Raw genomic sequence first — 16,295 nt, 5'->3', positions numbered from 1 at the left:
TGTACCTACCTGACCCTGGGAGACCCCTGAGTCTATGCCCAGAACCTTAACTCTGCCAGTCGAGTACTTACCTAAAAGCCGAGAACTCACTTTTTTCCATAGGCTAACATTGACTGGTTTCACTTGGAAATTCTTCAAAGTGTGGAGTTTTGGAACTTTAAAATATTCATCTAAAATCAGCCGAACAACGAATTCCGACTTACTCACCTGTTATCAGGAGAGACCTCAGTGCTGCATCTTTTAGCCCAGTACTGACCCTGAAAAGTAATTTTAACCGTACTTACCAGTAAACCTGAATTTCCTTCCATAGGATATCATTGCCTTCTTTTTGCTGAAAAAGTTTGTGTCGATTTTTTAAACTTACAAATATTCTTTAAAAATCGTGCCAACGATAAAAACGTAATTACTTGCTTGTTTTAGATAGATGTCCCAGTGCTGAACCTAGGAGCCCAGCACTGGATAACAAAAGTAACGCAAACATACTTTACCTGCAAACTGAATTTCCTTCCATAGGATAACATTGGTAATTTTACCTAGAAAAGTTTGTGTCAACTTTTAAAATACAATAATATTTCTTAAAAATCAAAATCACTATTGTAACCAAAACACTTTTACCTAACTGTTTACAGTGCATGTCCCAGGACTGAATCTAGGATCCAGTCCTGTGGTTAGTAAAGTAATCTACAAAGTAATTAATTGCATTTAACTAGAAATTCCCATTGAGCTCAATGTTGCATTGTGTTTGAAATTGTGTTGCCTATTGCAACAACTGTAGCTACTGTAATCAAAAAGTCTATTGCCTATTTGAAAAGTATTTAACTAAAGTAATTCATTCTGAGAAAGTATATTTTTATACCTTGTTGGTTCTAAAATAAAACTATATCTTTTGATATAAAACAATTGGCCTAGAGCTCAGTTCTTGAGTGTGTGAGACCATATGCGGACTGAGTGTGTACAACAAATGCTTTACACTGCTCTCTGATACTGCCTTACTGCTCGACCAAGCTACCACTTTAGAGAGTAAGGTTATATCTAACTTTAGCCTCTGCCAAACCTCTGGGACACTGTGGACACTGTACTTTACTTTGGTCCAGTATATACAGAGCCACTTTCTTACATGTTGTAGCTGAATATCTGTCAAGAATGCCTATAGAAGCAGCTGACATGGATGAAGTTATTAAAGAGGTGTTTCAGAGTGGCAATGGAGAGGCTACTTTTAACAAACAAGAATGGAAAGATGCTATGTTAAGTGATGATGTTTTGCAGTGGGTTATAAGGCTTTAGGAGTTTCCACCATGTGGAGGAGGAGCTTAGTGTTTGTGATGGAAAATTATTGTGAAGATGTCAGATTGTACCACCGCTGGGATTGAGGAGGAAAATTGTAAATACCGCTCATGAAGGGCATCTAGGAAGAAATATGACTACGAGGAGGGTATGGCAGTAATATTGGTGGCCCGGCATGGATGGTGAGATAGAAGATGTAGTGAAAGAGTGCTATGCTTGTGCCCAAGACTAAAGTAATTAGACAACCTCTTTTTGTGTGTGTGTCATTTCCCAAATGCACATTGGAAAAGGTTGCGATTGATTTTTTGAGTCCCATCACTAAACTTGGGTCACATAGCAAGTTCCTCATGGTTCTAGTTGATTATCATTCTAAATGGTTTGTGGTTGAATCCACAGAGTGTGTGAGTACATGAAAAGTAATTGCATTCATGGAAAGGACGTTCCTGAATGAGGGAATTCCAAAAATCTTAGTATCAGATAACGGAGTTCAATTGGTGTCAAAAGAGATGCAAGAATTTTTGTGCAGATTTAGAATCAAACACGATAGAGTTGCTCTCTTCAAGCCTCAAGCTAATGGCTTAGTTGAGAGGCTAAATCGTTTAATAATGGAAAATATCCAGTTATCACTTTCTAATGGATTGTCATGGTTTGAAGAACACAAAAAACTCATCTGGTCATATAGAGTCACACCACATTCTATGACAGGAGTTTCACCATTTATATCTCTTAAAGGTCGTGAGCCTGGTGTCAAGGAAGTTCCTGGATGGCTGAAAGATAAGGACTGTGTGTGGGAGGACAGGACTGCTGTAGAGAGTGATGTGGCACAACGACAGATGGCTGCGACGAGGTATTACAATGCAAAAAAAGGTGTAAAGAACCTTGATGTGAGAGAAGGAGATTGGGTGGTTGTAAGACGTGGAGGAATTGTCTTAAAAGGAGACAGCAAATTTTCTAGACCTATGCAAGTGAGGACATTGTTATTCTGTCAGATGGCTCTGCTTGGAGCACTGGAAACGTTTGTAAATGTCGTGCTCAGTTGCCTGTTTCTGATAACAAATGTTTTGTTACATTCTGTCAATGAAATTTCTATATAATTCTTGTTGGTTTATTATTATGGGGGGAAGATGTGTGGAGTTGTTCTGAATATAACAGACTGTCAAGCATGTTGCTAGGCTAGAATGTTATGCCTTGAAGAGCATTCAGTTATTTGCAGATGTGAAGCTGTCCTGGAGGTACCTGTATTTACTCTACAATAAAGATCATCTCTCTTCATCTGGCCTGAGGTTGATCTTCACAGTAGCCTTATCTTCCCTGTGTACCCCATCATCACATCTACTACTGAAAATGCTTCTGTTTTTTTATTTTCCCTTTTCAATTATTATGTCCCCCACACGCTCTCATGGGGAGGGGAGAGGAATAGGAAAGCAGTGGAGCGGGCATTGATAATGGCAGGGTTGGGAATGGGGGAGAGGGTTTGTGTGGAGGGATAAAAACACCACATGGTTTCTAACACAAACGTAACAAGAATCAGGTTTACCTGGAGATACTTCCTAAAGATGTGCTTTGCAGACCTTGTGATCAGTTCACTTACTCCAAGTTTCTGTGGAAAGAAGAAAAGAAGTAAACAAACTGTAATATCATTGTATAAAATAGAACACAGTTAATTTAAACTGAGAGAGTCCTTTTCAGATAAGTGCAGTACAACTTACATAGACATGATCCAGCTGGGTGCGGGCTGGCATCTTGGAGATGAAACTGAGCACTTTGCCAAGGTATCGCATGTTTATTCCTCTTTGGTGCATTGCTTCTGCTAAGGTGGACCCATCCATAGGGAGGACAGTATGATCAAGGCAATCCTTCACCTGCAAGAGCGTTTTATATTTCATGGTTAACATTTGTGATGTAAAACACATACAAAGCAAAATGTAATTGTTGTCATGTTCAAATGGCTATAATAAAGAACAAGTCTGCATTCCAAGCAATGGCCATGCAACTGATAGGAGGTACAAAAACAACACCATTCCTTATTAGTGGAGAGATCTTTTTTGTGATGCAGTTTTCTATGCAGAAGGCTCATTTTTGCCCCCTTGCTACATTTCAAAAGCATTGAATCACCAGATTCAGATGAGGTTTGTGTTTGGGACATAAAACAGACGAAGACACGTTAAACAATACAACAATAACCCATCTTGTTGGAAACCCCAAAAATCCCTAGATCTGGGACCTAGTTAAATTTTTAGAGAAACTGCAGCCCTCAAGACAACGCTTCTCTAGAACTTTCTCAAATATTCTAACAAAAAAAAGAGATTCAAAACAGTATCTAACAAGTTACTTACGTTCGATAATGCTCTTTCTGGAAGCTGTTTGAACATCAGATTCCTCACCTTGGGCATATTCCCAGACACCAGACTAGATTAAAAGATTAAAAAAGTAGTGATCCTACGTGCCAATAGATGGTGCTGCCCAGTCACGGCTGCTCCCGCAAAGCAGTAGTGGGGTGGGGTGGGGGAGGGGCTGGGAGGAATAAAATATAATAAGGAAGTCTTACCTGCCAGCCGGCCACCGTCTCCCTTCCGCCCTCTTCCTGGCCTCCCCAAGCCAATCATAACGTAGCATTGTGATTGGTCTGATGCAAAAACAACAATTGATGGCCAGAATGCACAACATGCCATACATTCACCCCAGTACAGAGATCTGGGCCTAAATCCATCTTTTTTTTTGGTCACCATGCATTCCAGTTTAAACAAAGCCATACAGTCTTGACCCTGTGCCCAATAGGAACAGTCCAGCCCGAACTGCCAGGCCAGGTGCTTCCTGGACTGGAAACAAGCATCCTAGGACCGGTTTCAGGGTCTCACCCCTCATCAGACAGGATCGCTCGACTCCAGAGGCATGGAGATCACAGGACCCACGTGTCTGGGCATACCCGTCCCACTCGGGGTGACAAATGCAAAAACAACAATTGATGGACACAATGCAGAACAATGTCATATATTCACCCCAGTACAGATATCTGAGCCTAAATCCATCATTTTTTTGCTCACCATGCCATTCCTGTTTGTACCCAACCATATGCAAATCAGTCTTGACCCTGTGCCCAATGGGAAGGGTATGCCCAGACGTGGGTCCCGTGCTCACTACACCACTGGATTCAAGCTAGCCTGGCGGAAGAAGGGTGTTGCCATGAAACCGGTCCCAGGAAGCTTGTTTCCAGTCCAGGGAGGACCTGGCTTGGCAGTTCGGGCTCGAATGCTCCCACAAGGAGCAGGGTCAAGACTGATTTGCATTTGGCTGGGTCCAAACTGGGATGGTGAAGTGAGCAAAAGAATGATGGATTTAACCCAGATCCTTGTGACTGGAAGTGAATGACTGCACTGTCTAGCATTCTGTCCATCAATTGTTTCTTTTGAATATTGTGATTGGTCTGAGTACCGTGGTTCGGCGCTCGGATTGGGAATGGGAGCCCTTGCATGTTCTCCACCCAGGCTGTAATTCAGCCTGGGTGGAGAACATGCAAAGTGCGCAGGAATGTTTGGCCAGCCCCAGCACTTAGGAGTGTGCCACCACTCCTTCCCCTGAGCAGCCTAGCCCCGCCCTACAAAACTGCCTCAGTACAGAAAAATAAAATGATAACACCATTGTGTTATCATTTTATTTTTCCTTGTTTGCCCTGCAGAAAGGCACTAGGGCGACTCTCTTCTGCCTTAGGGGAGGAGCCACCCCAGGTGCTGCCCGACTGTCCTGAATTTGTTCCACTTTGGAAGCGATGAGTGGAGCCGCATAGAAGCGCTGGCCATGCACCCTGACGTGAGTTTCATTCGGAAGCTTTTATGTGCCCTCAGGCATGAAGAAGCCCATAAGCAGACTGGAAGGAACAATGTGCAGATTCCTAAATTGGGACCTTGTTTGAAAAGGAGACCATTCCACAGAACTGTAGGTGGGAGGGCAGTGAGGCACCTGCAGTTAGAGTATCCACTGAAAACAGTGCTACCAAAAGTAAGTAACTCTTTCTTCTGAAGGATACTTCTACCCAAAGGTTCCTCACCTTGGTGGTGGGTCAATGGAATGGCACAGATTAAAAACTCTTGCAAGAACAAATGGGCTAAATGCTCATCCTGATTGACCAGACTGTGCCAGCCCAGTGCTAGCTGCTTTAGCTCTGGTGGAATGAGCTCTCAGACCATCAGGATGCTTTTACACCAATCCATGGCATATCTTAATACAGAGGAACTATACATCGTGAGATGGTCCGTTTGTCCACCACCTTGACCTTCTTTGCCCCAAGAACCCCACCAAGAGCCTTCTATGTATAGGATGTACAAGCTTCAGCATCGAGCACTATTTATACATTTCAGATAATCTTGCAGCTCCTGCGCCTCCAGGGAGCCATCGTACGTAATTTATGGAAGGCCAGGGGTCCAAAGATCCTTCCCATGGACCCGCTTCAATGGAGAATTGTGCGGCATCTCCCCAGTAATACAGTTAAATACTTAACGTCCTCCCTCGTCAGTTACGTCATGACCAGGCACCAGGAAGTGACTTCACCGCACTACTCACGAGCGTCATCTCTGCTATTAGATGCTCTCGCTGCATCTAGGAGCTATACTGTGTGACACAAACACCAGGCCGCTACAATAGCTTCCTGCATCTTCGGCCTGCCAAATTCATGCTAAGCAGTGTTCTATCTGTCTGTCCTCCCATCCATCAGTCCGTGTCCCACAGTAGCATTGTACATTGTGAAAGACATCGCATCCTGGATGAGCAGCAGCTGCCTGAAGCTCAACTCGGAAAAGACAGAGGTCCTTGTACCCTCCTCCTCTGCATGGGACAGCTCCTGTTGGCCCACCACCATCGGCAGCCACCCTACCCCCACGGACCACGCCCGAAACCTCGTCATCGTACTTGACTCCTCCCTCTCCATGAGCCGCCAGGTCAACCCTGTTACCTCCACCTGCTTAAACACCCTCTGCATCCTCCGAAAGACCTTGAAATGGATCCCCCCAAATCAAGGAAGAACGTCACCCACACACTCATAACCAGCAGACTGGACTACGGATACGCCCTCTACGCCGGGATCAACAAGTCTCTGCTGCGCAAACTCCAGACCATACAGAACACCTCAGCCAGACTCATCCTCGGCCTACCCCGACACATACACATCACCCAGCACCTACGCGACCTCCACTGGCTCCCCGTCGAGAAAAGAGTAACTTTCAAGATACTCACCCAAGCCTACAAATGCCTCCACAACACCGGACCCCAATACCTCCACGACAGAATCTCCTTCCACGTACCCAAGAGGAACCTCCGATCGGCCGACCTCGCCGAACCTCCACGTAGCCGCAGAGCACAAACAGGTGGAAGAACCTTCTCCTACATCGCGGCCAAGACCTGGATCGAGCTTACGACCATCATCAGACGAGCTCCCACTCTGCACATATTCAGGAAGACCCTCAAGACCTGGCTCTTCGACTGACCGGAGCTGCTCCCCCCACACCGCCCTCCAGCACCTTGAGACCCTCACGGGTGAGTAGTGCGCTTAACACTTGCCTGATTGATTGACGGAGTCTCCAATTCCAAGGCAAGTACCCTCTCTATAAGTCCTTTGGTTAAAAGGGCCTGCACCTCCTGGCGCTAAATAGACTCAAGGGTCCTAAGAAAGCTGCTCCAATATAGGTGGCAGGTGTGGCGGAATAAAAATGAATGGCAGGAGTAAACTACTTGGACAATTTTAAGAACTCACATGTTGGATGTAAAGCTCACCCACCCTATTGATCTTGGAAGGATAGGGCTTTGAAGGCTGACCACTGCAGAATTCTATTGGAAGGGGTGGGTGGTAGAAATAAGGAGGTTTGGTGTTGTTGTTGATGTGCTGTCGGATGATCTGCAATTTTCATGAAAATAAATTGAAGGCATTGAACATTTCTGTGGAGTGAGAGATAGGTGGGTCTGGCAGTGGGATGAAGCAGCGCTTGATTTTCTTCAATAGCATTCTGCTTCTTTTGGTGCCTTTGAGGGTGTTGGCACAGTACTTTGCTCTGGCTGATAGGATCAACTGCCTGCATGTTGAGTGGAGGGACTTCTGTATTAATAGATCCCTGGGAGTTCTGTTTTTCTTCCATTCTCTTTCCTGTTTGCGAGTGGATCGAAGCTCGAGCAGATGAGGAACTTAGCCGCATCCTGGCCATCCTGAATGGTGTAGGTCAAGGAAGCTTGTAAGTCTTCTGGGACTGACAGAAATATATCACCTTCTAGGTCCCAGAGTCCTATGTGTAATGTCATAGGAGGCAGCTGGCTTGACTGACTTCAACGCAAGGATGCGCAGCGAAAACATTCTCTTGCAATTTGCTTACATACATTTGGACTCTCTGTCAAGAGGAGTATTCGGAAAGTCGTTCGGATTCAATTTGATGGTGGACGCCAGCACCACCTAACGCTCAGGAATTGGATGTAGAGTTAAACAAGCATGTGCAATGCAATAGGTCTCGCATTTATGAGAGTTTGAGCAATTGGCATTGTACATGACAATGCCTTTTATTTATGTGTGTTTTTAAAACAGAATAGCGCTCGGAGGCTGTAATTAAAGCCTACCGAGAAACAACACGTAACAGCGGTGTCACCATAGGAGATCACAAAATGAGGCAAGGTGGTACTAAGAACGGACTACTAAGCCTTTTGACTAATGAACAGCCACAGTTTACAGTGGACAATGATACAAGCCAATGAAAAATGTGGGAAGAGTGGGCGGAGCTTTAAGTTCCTACCTCAATCCATCATGCCTCGAAAGGGAGTCCCTTACTCTAGAAGTCAGTTCGCAGAACGGGGAGGATGGGTGGGGCGGTAAGTAATCTATAACTAATATGTGTCTCTTACAGATATATAGTTACCGAAGGTAAGTAACTTGTTCATCTGAAAGAGACTATTAGTTATAGATTCCTTACCTTAGAATAGATACTCCAGCAATACCAACCCCGGAGGTGTTTCTGCGAACCAAGTTCACACCGGAAAGTCCTGGAGAACTGAACAGCCAAAGAAGCCGTCTCTCTGGACTTGGCTATCTAAGCAGCAATTTTTAGTGAACGTGTGAAATGATGCCCATGCCGCCACCTGGCAAGAGGACATTGAGGGGGACGCCACGTCCCAAAGCAGTAGTGGCTGCCGTAGCCCTGGTGGAATGGGGGCACAACCCTACTGGAGGCTCTTTTTTTGCGAGGCATGACAGATTTTAATGTAAAGAACGACCCATCGATAGATGGTTCTTTTTTGTACGGCCCGACCTTTCTTGGCACCCACATAGCCAAAAAAGAGCTGATCATCCACCCGGAATTGTTTTGTGCGATCCAGATAAAAAGATAGCGCACGTTGTGGATCCAGACGCTGGTGCCTCTCCTCCTCTTTAGAAGGATGCCGGGGCAGTAAGAAGGTGGGCAAAGTGTTGGCCTGTCTTTGGGAAGAAAAGAAGGTCGGGTCGAAGGACAACCTTGTCCGGATGAACAGCAAGGAAATGAGGTTTAGAAGAAAGAGCCTGAAGCTCACTCTCCCTGCGAGCAGAGGTGATGGCAACCAGAAAAGCAGTCTTCAAGGTCAAGAGTCTGAGAGGACAATTATGTAGTGACTCGAAAGGAGCACGCATAAGATAGGTTAAGACTAAATTCAAGTCCAACTGGGGCATTACGAAAGGAATAGGAGGAAAGAGGTGAGTAATGCCCTTAAGAAATCTATTTACAATAGGAGACTTGAAAAGAGAAGTTTGATCAGGAAGGCAGAGAAAGGCCGAAATGGTTGATAGATAGCCTTTAAGGGTGCGCACAGCAGAGCCCTGCTGAGCCAAAGAAAGAATGAAGAGGAGAACCTCTGAAAGAGGGGCAGAAAGGGGATCCATAGCCTTTGCTATGCAGCATGCCACAAATTTGTTCCAAGTACAGGTGTATACTGTTTTTGTGGAGGGACGCCTGGCTGCCAAGATGACATTACAGACTTCGGGAGGAAGGTCAAAAGGTGTCACTGTCGCCGCTCAAGCTCCACGCAAGGAGGTGGAGGCTGGACAGGTTCGGGTGGAGGACTGTCCCCTGCTGCTGCGACAGAAGATCCTCCCGAAGAGGCAGTCTGATCGGAGGATCGATGGCCATGTTCAAGAGTTCAGGATACCAGACTGCTTGCTCTTCTGCAGCACTCTGCGCAGTAGTGGTATAGGAGGAAAGGCATACAGAAGACCGCAATTCCACTTGCGACGAAAAGCGGTGCCGAGCAAGTGCCGCCTAGGAAATTCCAATGCGCAGAACTGCTGACACTGCGCGTTCTCTTCGGTGGCGAACAGATCTACCCAAGGCTCTCCCCACTGCTGAAAGAGACCTTGCACCACCTCCGACTGAAGAGGCCATTCTTGATCCATCATGCGCCGGAGGCAGAGTTCGACCGCCCTGGCGTTCAGGGAACCTGCCAGGTGTTGAACCACCAGGGACATGCCCTGATGTTCCAGCCACGTCCAGAGGCGGAGAGCCTCTTGACATAGGGTCCACGACCCCGCCCCGCTCTGTGTGTTGCAGTACCACATGGCGGTGGTGTTGTCCGTGAACACCTGCACTACTCTCCCTTTGACAGAAGGAAGGAATGCATTTCAGTGCAAGACTGGAGCTCCAACAGGTTGATGGTGAGCCCGGACTCCGCCGGAGACCAGAGGCCTCTGTCCGCCTCGCCCATGTGGCCGCCCCATCACAGAAGTGATGCATCTGTCACCACTGTGAACTCTGGTTAGGGAAGGGAAAGGGATCTGGTGACGACCCAATTCTGGTTCATTAGCCACCACTGCAATTGGTGTGCAGTGCCCTCCGAGATCTGGATGACATCGGAAAGATTCCCCTGATGCTGTGACCACTGGAACTTCAGGTCCCACTGCAGAGCCCGCATATGCCACCTGGCATAGCCCACCAGCAGGATGCAGGAGGCCGCGGGGCCCAGCAGCCTCAGGGTCATTCTCTTTGAAACCCGGGATAGAGGCTGAAACATTGGTATCATAGCCCAAATATCACGAACTCGCTGCTCGGGAGGATAGGCCCGAAACTGCGCTGTATCCAGGACTGCTACGATGAAAAGGAGCTTCTAAGATGGAGTCAGGTGTGTCTTCGGGACGTTGACAGTGAACCCCAGCGAGTGCAGGAGGTCCGCCATAGTCTGGAGGTGGGAAACTATTTTAACAGCTAGTTGTCGAGATTGGGGAAGACTGGAACTCCTGATCTGCGCAGATGAGCTGCGACCACCCCTATCACTTTTGTGAATACCCAAGGGGTGCTGGTAAGGCCAAAGGGGAGCAAGGTAAACTGAAAATGCTTGTTGCCTACCGTGAACCGTAGGTAATGCCTGAGGGCCGGCAGGACGGGGATGTGAAAATAAGCGCCCTGCAATTCCATCCAGTCTCCAGGGTTGAGGGCAGAAAGGACCTGAGCCAATGTCAACATTTTGAACTTCTCCTGGAAGCAGCGGTTGACGTCCCTGAGGTCTAAGATAGGACGCAGGCCTATGGTGGTCTATGGCAGCGTGTGGCATGGCGATTGACCGGAGGGCCTTAGACTACCATAGGCGACCCAACTTCTGGGCCCAAGAACGTATTGGTGAAGAACTCATTGAAGAGTAGAAGAGGTTCAGTCGTTACCTGGTCAGACTGAAGGACCTCAGTAAGAAAACTGGACATCAGCAGCACTCCTAATAACTGTTGCAAAGGACGTACTTTCCTCAGTTGCTGGTCTAGGAGGGTAAACAGCCCAGTGATATCTTGTGGATCTATGTATGAGTAATTGTCATCCTAGAGAGGACCAAACTTTTCCCCATCACAACCACTGTCGTATCCATGTGGTTGACTCTGGTCAGAGTCTGGGCCAAAAAGTTGGTTGTAGTGCAACTGCGAGGTAATGGCATAGTGTCTGAGTCAGAGGGATTCAGTATTAGATTTGCCATAGATGTGGCCTTGGTTGAGACAAATTTAGCTCTGAGTCAGATACCAAAATTGGTGTGGATCCTCCTCTAGTACTGGTAATAACTGTGCCGGCATCAATGTCCAAGGTACTGGAAAGAGCTTGTGCTACTTCTAGATGTAACTCCCACTTGTGATCCGCTAGGTGCTGATGACTGAATTTGTCTGTCCTGGCAATCAAAGATCCTGCTAACTGGCTCACCACCAGGAAGAGTCCTTGATGGTCTACCCATTTTCAGAGGCGATCGCCTGCAGGCACAGGGTCCGCGACCCCACACTGCCCAGCTTGTTGCAGTACCACATTGCGGTGATGTTGTCCATATACACCTGCACCAGCCTCTCATTGATGGAAGGAAGGAAGGCTCTCAACGTGAAGCGGATGGTCCTCAGCTCCAAAAGCTTGATAGAGAACCAGGACCATGTCCAAAATTGCTCTAGTGAAAGGAAGCATTTGAGAAGGAGTCAGGTGTGACTTTGGCATGTTGAGGTAAGAGGTTTGCCAGAATCTGGAGGTGGGTGACCACTGCATGATACATGAGCCCACCTTCAGCAGCCCTTGGTCGAGGTAGGTGTAGAGTGCCCTCTTAACCTCTGAAGATGTGCTGCAACCACTGCCTTAAATTTCGTGAACACCTGAGGGGGGCTGGTGAGACCAAAGGGGAGCACAGCAAACTGAAAATACTCCTACCTCAACACAAACCTCAGTGCCGATAGGACAGCAGGAAAGGAATTTGGAAATGAGCATCCTGAAGGTCAACCACCACCATCCAGTCTCCAGGGTTAAGGGCTGACAAGACCAGGCCAAGGCAAGCATCTTAAATGTATCCTTCTGGAAGAAAGTGTTGTGAGGGCACAGGTCTAAAAAGGACAAAGACCACTGAACTTCTTTGGCAAGAGGAAGCAGTAGGCGTAACAACCACTACCCACTGCCGATCGGGGCACCCTCTCGATCGTCCCTTTGGCCAAAAGGATTTGCACTTCCGGCTATAAAATGGACAAATGGACCTCCGTCAGTCATTCTACAGATGGTGGAAGGTGTAGTGGAGAGGCCAGGAACAGTAGGTCTCACCTATGGACAATCTGCAGAAAGGAGTAGTTTCTTACCTGTAACTCCAGTTCTGTAGTAGGGGTATCTCTGTTATAGTCATAATCTGTAAATAGTCCTGCCCATGTGCGTGGACGCCAGAGCAATAGAAATAGTCTCTTAAGTTGTCCTCTTCTGCAGTCCTGCATAGACACTTAAGAGAAAATCAAAGACAAATAATGCAGCCTGACATTAACAAGTCTACACTGGCAAGCACTTCATCCTGAAGTGACAAAAAAGATAGCCAAATAAATTTAAATTTACACATTTCGCTAAGTTTCACACCAAGAGAAACTCCCCTTCACAAAAATCCTTTGTCATGATAGAGAGGAAGGGTTGGACAGACAAGCCCCATAGGCTGCCATTATGTGTCTGGAAAAGGGATACCGTGCCTTTAAGGAACCCTCTAGAGACCCTCGGTATCCCATGATGCACAGCCAAAGGCAAGTTACTTTCAGTTCTTTTTGAAGGTGTATAAAGCCAGGCCTGTAGCATTCATGATGTCGTCGTTTCATCCACCGGGAAGGAGGGCGGGTCGCTTATGACTATAACAGAGAAAACCCTACTACAGAACTGGAGTTACAGGTAAGAAACTATTCCTTCTGTAGTAGGGGATCTCTGTGTATAGTCATAACCTGTGAATAGAATGGCAAGCGCATCCCAAACAATCCAAACCCAGCGGTGGACGAAACATATAGAATCACTACTGTGCAAATAAATTCCTCAGCGAAGCCGCCCAACCTGCGCATCTGCCCTGGCATCAGAGTCCAAGCAGTAATGCTTAGCAAAGGTATGGACGACCTTCCAAGTGGCAGCCCTACAGAGGTCTGCAATGGGAACATTACGCAGCAAAGCCGCAGTAGTCGCTTTGCCCCTGGTGGAGTGAGCCTTAGGCTTACCCCCTAGTCTTGATAGCTTTCTGGTAACACAATTGGATACAGGACACAATACACCTAGAAATGGACTGTTTAGAGGTGGCAAGACCAGTCCTGACCGAACCATAATTAACAAATAACTGATCCGATCTACGAATCTCCTTGGTCTTATCTAAGTAGAATTTTAATACCCGTCTCACCCGTCTCATGAAGTGACCTCTCCGCCGGAGAGGAAGGATGTGGAAAAAACGTTGGTAAAGTGATTGTTTGAATGACATGGAAATCAGATATCACCTTAGGTAGAAACTTCGGGTGAGTCCTCATGACAACCTTAGATGCATGAAACACAGTATAGGGCTCTTGGCAACACAGGGCCTGGATCTCACTCACCCTGCGAGCCGATGTTATAGCTACAAGGAAAGCTGCCTTCGTGGATAAATGCTGTAAAGAAGCCTTATGAATAGGCTCAAAAGGCTCCTTCATCAATCTAGACAGAACCACATTAAGCTCCCACGGAGGCGAAGTACGCCTAATGTGAGGAAACACCTTCTTCAGACCTTCCAGAAAATCTTTGATGACAGGGATTTGGAAAAAGGAAGTTTGTGAAGGGCATTTCCTATACGAAGTTAAAGCTGCGAGGTGAACCTTAATAGAATGAAAATTAAGGCCAGATTGAGCCAAATGCATTAAGTACGGAAGGATGACATCCTCCTTGCAGAATGTAGGATCAGCATCTTTATAGGCGCACCAAATGCAGAATCTCTTCCATTTGTATGCGTAGGAAGTCCTCGTTGACGGTCTCTTTGCCTCTTTTAGAATCTCCATGCAGCTCTCTGTAAGATTTAAAATGTCCATACTGCAGTAGTTCAGAAGCTATGCTGCCAAACTCAACGACGAGAGGCTGGGATGCACCATCTGCCCTCCGAACTTCGTGAGAAGGGCTGGCCGACATAGCAGCCGAAGACGCGGCAGGAGAGACCGGTGTAGTAGGTCGGTGAACCACCACTGCCGAGGCCAATCCGGAGCAATGAGGATCATTCTGGCCCGTGACTGGGACAGCTTGATCAACACTGTCGGGATCAGAGGAATGGGTGGAAAAGCATAGAGAAAGCTGTTCGACCAGTTGATCCACAGTGCATTCCCCAGCGTCCCCAGTTGGTAAAACCTGGAGGCGAAGTCTCGGCATTTGCTGTTTTCTGCGGTGGCGAACAGATCGATGTCTGGAGTGCCCCATCTTGCGAAGAGGTCTCTTAACACCTTGTCGTTTAAGACCCACTCGTGGTTTTCTTGAACGAGCCTGCTGAGAGCGTCTGCCTGAGCATTCTGCACACCTGGCAGATGGCTCGCCGTTATCGTCAGTCCCCTGGCCAACAGCCATTTCCAGATTGCTTGCGTTTCCAGAGACAGTGTGCACGATCTTGAGCCCCCCTGCTTGTTGAGGTAATACATCGTTGTTGTGTTGTCCGTCTGTACAAGCAGGGAATTGGTCCAAAAGGACGGGTGGAAGGCTTTCAGTGCCAGATAAACAGCACTGAGTTCCAGAAAATTGATGTGATACGTGGATTCTGTCTGAGACCGCGAGCCTTGGATCTGAAGGTGGTCCGAATGCACTCCCGAGCCCTGGAGAGACGCAGCTGTCACAATGGTCAGAGTCGGTATCTCCTTGCGGAATGGAATCCCTTTGAGGAGATTCTTCGGTGAACACCACCACTTCAGGGATTATAGAGCGTGTGGAGACAGTTGGATCCTGTCCTCTCAGCTCCCTCGTCTCTGGTCCCACCGATCCTCCAGACATTCCTGCAACGGCCTCATGTGGAGGCGTGCATGTGGGGTAAGTAAGATACAAGAGGCCATCGACCCCAGGAGAGAGGACACCGTCCTCACCGTCGGTGATGGAATGGACATGAGAGTCTGAGCTTTCCGAAGGATCGATAAGCGTCGCTCCTCCGAAGGACACACGCTTGCCTTGAGAGTATTGATGGAGGCTCCCAAGTACTGCAGACACTGAACAGGAGTCGGGACAGATTTGGATATGTTGATGTGCAGACCCAATTGGTTCAACAGAGCAGCAGTCCTGTTGAGATGTAGCTGCGCCTCCTGGAACGTAGATGCTTTGATAAGCCAGTCGTCCAGGTACGGGTAAACAAACACCTTGTTCTCTCTCAGGTGCGCTGCCACCACCGCCATGCATTTTGAAAAAGTCCTGGGAGCAGACTTCAGGCCGAACGGAAGTATTGTATAGTGATAGTGGTTGGTGCCGAACAGGAAACGCAGGAACTTCTGATGCTTCTGGGCAATGGGGGCATGGAAGTATGCGTCCTGCAGATCTATGGTGCAGAGCCAGTCTCCTCGATGCAGCTGAGGATAAATCTGGTGCAGGGACAGCATACAGAACTTTTCTCTGCGAATCCATTTGTTTGCTTGCCGCAAATCCAGAATGGGCCAGAACTCGTATTTGTCCTTTTTCCACAAAAGAAAGAACCTTGAGTATAGACTCTTTCTTCTCAGAGATGGAGGAACAAGCTCTATCGCCCTTTTTCTTAACAGGGTATCGGCCTCCGCTTGGAGTTCGCGTAGCAGGTATTGTGAGTGAACTGGTGAAATAGCTGGAGAAGGGCTGAAAAAAAAATAGACTGTATCCATTTCAAACAATATTCAGCACCCACTATAACCGAATCCGGAGGAGGATCCATTCGCAGGAACGCGGGGTCAGAGTCCGGGGGCCTGTACTTCCTTTGAAGCCGTGATGGAGCTGACTTCACAGAGGCAGGCGCCAGGAACAGTTCCATAGCCGGTTTTTCCAAACCGGGCACTAGAGGAAGCAGAGGACGAGAGAGTTGCTTCCGTTGTAGCATCTCGAAGATGACAGAGGTGGACGGGGCAGGCACAGCCAGTGCGATTCCCAGTTTAGCCGCTCCTCTCAACAGCACGTCTTGAAACGTGGCGATGTCATCGACCGGTGAAACCCTCGTAGGAGAAGAGTCTGAAAGTCGGTGAGTATCTTCCACCACTAGAGGAATCCGTGTCCCTAGTGTACCTGGAGCGTGACCTCTCACGGCGGTGACAATGTCGAGACCTGGTAGAA

At 47.5% G+C, this 16,295-nt stretch overlaps 1 protein-coding gene across 4 annotated transcripts in view; it reads right to left on the bottom strand.

The window, feature by feature from the left end:
• CLUH (CLUH binding protein of NUMT mRNA) overlaps positions 1–16,295 on the bottom strand; it is a 398,416-nt gene that overhangs the window by 123,756 nt on the left and 258,365 nt on the right. For all 4 annotated transcript variants that reach the window (XM_085649931.1, XM_085649930.1, XM_085649928.1 and 1 more), the window contains exons 14-15: positions 2,994–3,146; positions 2,822–2,884 (exon numbers count right to left, since the gene is read on the bottom strand). In XM_085649931.1, the coding sequence (XP_085506057.1) occupies positions 2,822–2,884; positions 2,994–3,146 (216 nt within the window). The remainder of the gene's footprint in view (positions 1–2,821; positions 2,885–2,993; positions 3,147–16,295) is intronic.

This window comes from Triturus cristatus, chromosome 3_2 (assembly GCF_964204655.1).
Source record: "Triturus cristatus chromosome 3_2, aTriCri1.1, whole genome shotgun sequence".
In the NCBI taxonomy this organism is placed as follows: Eukaryota; Metazoa; Chordata; class Amphibia; order Caudata; family Salamandridae; genus Triturus; species Triturus cristatus.
This window is presented reverse-complemented; position numbering and strand designations above follow the sequence as displayed.